Source organism: Eurytemora carolleeae, unplaced genomic scaffold (assembly GCF_000591075.1).
Source record: "Eurytemora carolleeae unplaced genomic scaffold, Eaff_2.0 scaffold456, whole genome shotgun sequence".
Lineage (NCBI taxonomy): Eukaryota > Metazoa > Arthropoda > Copepoda > Calanoida > Temoridae > Eurytemora > Eurytemora carolleeae.
Window position 1 is genome coordinate 99,928 of NW_019402108.1, and position 6,175 is coordinate 106,102.

General features: G+C 32.0%; 1 protein-coding gene across 2 annotated transcripts; it reads right to left on the reverse strand.

The window, feature by feature from the left end:
* Positions 1 to 464: 464 nt before the first annotated feature.
* Positions 465 to 5,336, reverse strand: LOC111717869 (cytochrome P450 6B1). 2 transcript variants are annotated; one of them, XM_023493325.1, is made up of 6 exons: positions 4,667 to 5,318; positions 4,488 to 4,604; positions 1,807 to 1,845; positions 1,680 to 1,717; positions 858 to 936; positions 465 to 789 (listed from the first exon to the last, which is right to left on the reverse strand). In XM_023493325.1, exons 1-6 carry the CDS (start codon positions 5,204 to 5,206, stop codon positions 643 to 645), a joined length of 960 nt encoding a protein of 319 aa, XP_023349093.1. In that variant the 5' UTR covers positions 5,207 to 5,318; the 3' UTR covers positions 465 to 642. The 2 variants fall into 2 exon arrangements, with proteins under 2 accessions (XP_023349093.1, XP_023349092.1); XM_023493324.1 differs by lacking the exons at positions 465 to 789; positions 858 to 936; positions 1,680 to 1,717; positions 1,807 to 1,845 and having other exon boundaries at positions 3,006 to 4,604; positions 4,667 to 5,336.
* Between the last annotated feature and the right edge of the window lie 839 nt (positions 5,337 to 6,175).

Sequence of the window (6,175 nt, forward strand, 5' to 3'; positions counted from 1 at the left end):
AAGACTGGATTGACTTTAAAGTGTCGCAATAGCATTTGATTTTACTGCACTAATTCTCTATTAAACTTGTAGCCCAAGACATGTCCTTTTTAGAACTATAAGCACTTGGTTTTAGCTTTATTTTGTGCATTGTATTTTCTAGGCGATTATATCAATATAATGAAGACAACTTTTTTATTTTAGTTTTGATTGTTGACAAACTTTTTTGAATAACAAGTTTACAACTACAAGATTTTCTGATGAACAGCTTCTCAGTGTTTCCTTTTTTTAAAATTGAAATCAAAATTGAAATTGAAAGTTGTCTTCACTATATTGATATAAAAGCCTACCACCGTATGTAATACGAAAGAAGCATATTTTTTTATAGTGACATTTTACAATCGTCTTTGAACTTTGAAATAGTTTGCAGCATTCATTTATTAATATAATTTTTAATTATTCTTGATGAAATGATAATCATAAAATTATTATGCAAGAATTTTGGTTAGATTTTATTTTATTCAATGAAACGAAAAATATATAATGTTGACATTTATATCTCTGGTGACTTTGGAATAGAATGTTTAACAACAAATTTGTTTATTTTTAACGATTATTTTTATATATCTAATTTTGTTGGATCTTGGATTTTATTGTTTAAAGTCAGGGTTTCACTGTCACACATTTTCCTTTATTGCATACAACCATTGGTGAATAGTCAGAACCCATGCTTACACTAGTTTTAGATGCTGGGGTCTCAACAGTTAGTTCCGGAGTATAGTTCGAGTCTAATGGTAAGACATCATCTCTCTAAAAAAAAGCATTATCTTTTTTAATAAGCACCACAATGAATTCAAGTAAATTGTCCAGAAAATTACCTCTGCAGTTTCAATCAGATATGTTTTAGCAGAAACTCCCATAGCCAAGCAGGCTGCCAATATCAAATATTTCATCATTCTAAACACAGTACTGTGTGCCAACATTGAACAGTATTAACTTTAAACCAGCTGGACATACGTCTAGTTAAAAACGTACGACATCAGAGATCGAGTACAAACCTCAGAATTGTACAAAGGTTTTACTCAACAAACAATTTTACTGAGTGAACAATTTTACTGAACGATCGTTCGGTGAGAAAACGAAAAAAAATAGATGGAACATGAAGGATCATTTTGAGAATGAACGAAATCATTTATTTTTGTATTATTAAACAAAAAATAGGTCGTTCACAAACGATGAACCAACAAAGTGAAAAAAGTCTAAGGTACCCATCTCTAGTTCTGATTGGTACGTTAATAAGAAAAAACATTGGATTCATAAAAATGCAGTCAATTTTGAAAAGACTATATTTAAAAGAGGCAAACTATTATTTTTTATAAAAACCTCTGGATTCTTGTTCTTTACGCTCTCGGTACAGTTTATGGCCTATAAAATTAGTAAAGGATTAGCGGCGTACATCATCACTCTAAACACCATAACCTCGTTGGGTTGATTCCACTTAAAATTGTATTCAATGTTTCAAGATTTAAGCTGGCGCCTAAAACATGTTTTTGGCGGATTTGAGACGAGGCTTAAATTCATTAAATTAGGACTCTGGTCCGATGTTTGGAAGCCTGCTGTTTGGACTATTAGATGTGTGAGGGTGCTACCTGCGTATTATTATAACAAAAATCTTTTAAATATCCATTTAAAAATCTTACCTAGAGAACAGCACTGCACACAGCTTGAAATAGTATTTCTGAGAAATAAACTCTTGTAAAGTAATTTTATGTTTTAAAGATTTGTTTTTGAATCCCAATTAGTACAAAATTTGAAAATTTGCACTACCTGTTTGAGGGTGGTTTCTATACCACTGCTGGGTATTAACTGCAAAAGTAAGTATAAACACATTAAAAAATACATTTTTGTTTCAAAACATTAACTTAATAACCTTTTGTTTATCAAATCCGGAAGAAAATGTCATCAATAACGCTAATGATTTGTTGCTAAATATTTCTTTAATTAGATTTGAATTATAATTCTAATCAATTAGCATATATTCTTTATTATTATACATTCTACGTGTTTTGAACTTTGATTGTTGATATTCTTCATAAATTCCAGAAATTCCAGAATATAGAACACAGGGCTACCCATACAGTATGAAACTTTAAAGACGACCTCAAACTCTTTATATTTGACGATTCCGAGGTTAAATTAAGTGTTCTGCCTTTTTTGGCTTGTTTATTGATTAGGCAAAAAAAGCAACAAGTTTAATTACGGTTGCAGGGAAACATTCATTTAAGGACAAAGACAGTATAAGTTCTGTACAAACGTCTCTGAAGTTTAATTTTTTGTAGGTAACCCTATATGTTCTGCTAAAAACCCGAATTTTTATACGTCACCTTAAAAGGTTAAACCGTCATGCAAATCCCGGGTACAATCGTTAAAATAAATTTTTTCATTCTCAAAATTATCATACATTTTCATAAAAATATTTTTTTTCAAAAGTTTGTTCAAAAATATTGTTCATTTAGTAAAGTTTTTTAAAAATTGTGTTTCAGAAGTTTGTTTAGAGAACTGGAAAAATTATAGTTTTTTAAAAACAAAGGAATAAGAAATATTTAAAATTGTCTCAAGGAACTTGAGAAAAAGGAGCGTTCAATATGTTCAAAATATGTTTTATTGTGTCTTTACAAAATAATCTTTTTTTCATTTCTCTAATCGATCATTATTTTTCTGAACGACACTGTTGCTGAAAAAAATGTTAGTTATGAAAAATTTAATTTTTTTACAAAAAAGATGTGCAGCTATAACCCTAGGTTCTAGATTAGTTCTCGAACTAATTTCAACCTAGATTGTTTGTAATCTGTTCAGGTTTCTTTCTAATTAATTAGATAATTAATTAATCAATTACTATTGGGCATGAATCCACTAATCTTAAAGGGACTGTTTAAGGATTCTCAAAATCCAATTTACTTCAGTACCTGGTACATATTATTCTGAACAACAATAAGAAATATATCTTGGTTTTATAATTTGTTTATTTAACTCCTATATAACAACATTACATTTAAAATTATTAATATTTTGGTACATTTGAAAGTTTTAAAGGTTTAAAATGTACCATTACGTGTGGATGATAAGTAAGTAATAAGTACATTTACATCATCAAGAGAGTAATCAGGAATTTGTCCAGGGGTGGCTTATTTTTTTCCTTTCCAGGGGGCTTAGTCCCCATAGCCACCCCTCCCCTAACTATGCGTTTGATTTAAATAATAAAAATTGTTATCAGAGGGGTTTTTAAAATAAATTCACATGCACCTCTAGGTGTGCAATATTTTCAACTTTCTTTAACTACTAATTCCAAATTTTTAACTGCTGGAAATGTTTTTCATTTTTACTGAAAACGTATTGTCTCTACATGTAAAGATAGGAAATTGAAAACTTCTTTGAAAAAGTTAATTTGTGAAATATTTTTTAAAAAAGCGTATTTTTTTGCAAGGAAAGTTTTAAAAGTAATAGCGAGTTAATACTTAAAGAAGGGTTGAACCGTCATGAATATCATGAATACCTTTCTTCTAAACCTTTTGTCTCCGTTTCTTAGATTAGCATCTCTTTTGAATTTTGGCAAAAAGTCCTCCTTGAATGTACCCGGTTTCACTTCCTGGGTCTAATTTTAGAACATCTGGATTTTTGTCGCTGTACACAAAGGAGAAACTGTGAAGGATCTCGATCATCGCCACCTTAGCCTCCAACAGTGCAAACCTCATCCCTATGCACGCACGGGGTCCATGACCAAACCCTAGGAAGGTGTATGGACTTCTAGAAGCTTTTGCTTCTTTGCTAAAGTTTTCTGGATTAAATTCCTCTGGGTTTGGATAATAGCGTTCATCAGAGTGAATACCAATGACAGGGAGAAGGATAAAATCATCTTTCTTGACAGAAATATTGGTTTCTGGGAAGGTGTAGTCCTTGGTACATGTTCTAAATAAAACACCTGCTGGTGAATACAGTCTTAATGATTCCAATATGCACATTTCAAGATAAGGAAGCTCCTGAATAACTTGGTATTCTGGTAACGAACCGCTATTATCCTCAAAGGCTTGGTCTATCTCCTCTTGGAGTTTGGTTTGAACTGAGGGGTATTTGGATAGGAAATATCCCATTATGGCCAGAGTCATCCCTGTAGTATCATATCCAGCAACAAGGAAAAGAAGACTATTGGCAACAATTATATCTTCATTCAATTCTATGGATTTCTTGTGATGTTTCAGATGTACATCTTCAGGCTCATCAATATCAGCCGTTTCAATATTACTAGCAGGTTTCATACAGTCTAGCATTAAATCAATCAGATCATTAGCCCTGACTCCAGTTTCTCTTCTATGCTGAATTGTCTTGAGGATTATATCTTTAAAATATTTGGTTTCCTTTGGTTTAAAGAAATTTATATTAAGTTTTTGCTGAAGCCAAATGCTTCCTGGAATCATTCTTGTCATTAGCTTAATGTTATCCAAGACTGAAACCTGAAAAACACTGGCTGCATATTTAACAAAAACTCCAGAGTTATCTTCAAAGCTCTTGGGGTTCAGTCCAAAAGCACAACATGCTAGAGAATCCAAACTGAACTTGCCAAATTCTTCCTAAAAAAAAAGAGATTTTAATTAGTTCACTCTTAAAGAGGGTAAACATATTTTATCTTTACCTTTAATTCAAAATCCTGTCCGGATTCTGAAAGTTTATGAAAATCATTCTTTAGTGATTGTCCAACCTCCGCAATAAACTTGAGCATCCCTTTCATCTTTCCGGATGTAAATACAGGTGAGAAGGATGATCTTACATCTTTCCAAAGCTCCCCGCGTAATTCAGCCATTCCTTTAGCCCAAAGCTGGTCCATGTCTCCACCCTGAGCCCATTGACTTATGCTTTCACTGTTTCTATCTACAAAATGGTTGAAGTCCTTCACCATAACATTCCGAATCATATCAACATTTTTCACAACCAATGTAGGCTTTCCTAGCATGTATATGCCATAGAAATCCTCCTCCTTAAACTTTTCATAATCTTCTTTGACAAGCACAGTGATGTGCTTGGCTTGGGTAAGTAGCTCGGTATGACTGCCACAGGGGAAAACACCTTTAATGTGGGGAACACCTTTCTTCTCCCAATGATCAAAGTCCTTGGTGACATATCTGTAGAGGAGAAGAAGTAGGGTTAGAATCAACAATACTATCTCAAGTAGCATTTTGTATTAAGGTGAAGATAAATGTTTGTCTCTACTTTTATATTGAAAATATGTAATATGCCGTTCTGACTAAACCCATGTGTGAGAAAGAACTGAAGTGAACTGAAACGGCCGACAAGCCAGCATTAAATACAGAATAGTGCAGTATACCCCTAGGGTCATAGTATACACAATACACAGTACACTGCACAGAACACATTTGCGTCATGTAGGGCTGGGCATATATTCTGTAAATGACCAAATATCTAGAAAATTAAGAAAATTTGAATAAAAAATAAATAGTTAAATGTGCTATCAAGCAATTTGTTATAACAGCTAAAAAAAAGTGAAAAATTTATCAAACCCTTTTGTTGGATCATTAGATGGTTTTATTGTTTGTTGAAGTTCAATATATAAAAGGAAAGATTTTAGAAAATTGATTTAAAATTAGTTTAGAAAATAAAAAGAATCTTTATCTAATCAGTTAGAAACAAATTGTTACTTGATGCAATTGTCCTTTACGTTGATTTAACTAAATGTATTCAGAAGGATATTACAGAAAAACTAATCTGCCTATCCCTAATTTAGTCCACGGCCCCTACTCACTACCGTTTTCTGACAGGTTCAATGTATACACAAACCAGCGTACAGTGCACACTTCAGAGAGATAGATAGTAATATAACAAACATCTATTAAAGAGAAGGCAAATAGTAACTGCACATTTTATGAAACAAATGGAAAGAAATTAAGAAATTAAAAGCTAAACAAAAGCTAAGACCTAAAAGGAAATAATCAAAATCAAAAACAATTTAGAATGTTCTGGTCCATTTTTTTGGTTATAAACTTAAAAACAGACATGGAGAAGGGGGGGGGCGTGTGTTTTCAAACTCCCACCCTCTCCAGTTTGTTTCAGCTAGTCCTCCAAATTTATCACAAACCTTGAAATATTTTATTAATTTAAAGAATTTTTGCAAAATAATTTATAATTT

Excerpts from the sequence above, each read along its gene's own strand:
- LOC111717869 (XM_023493324.1), bottom strand. The coding sequence starts at position 5,206 with ATGCTACTTGAGATAGTATTGTTGATTCTAACCCTACTTCTTCTCCTC. Across the intron at positions 4,605-4,666 it reads GACAGGATTTTGAATTAAAG|GAAGAATTTGGCAAGTTCAG; the intron begins GTAAAGATAAAA and ends CTTTTTTTTTAG.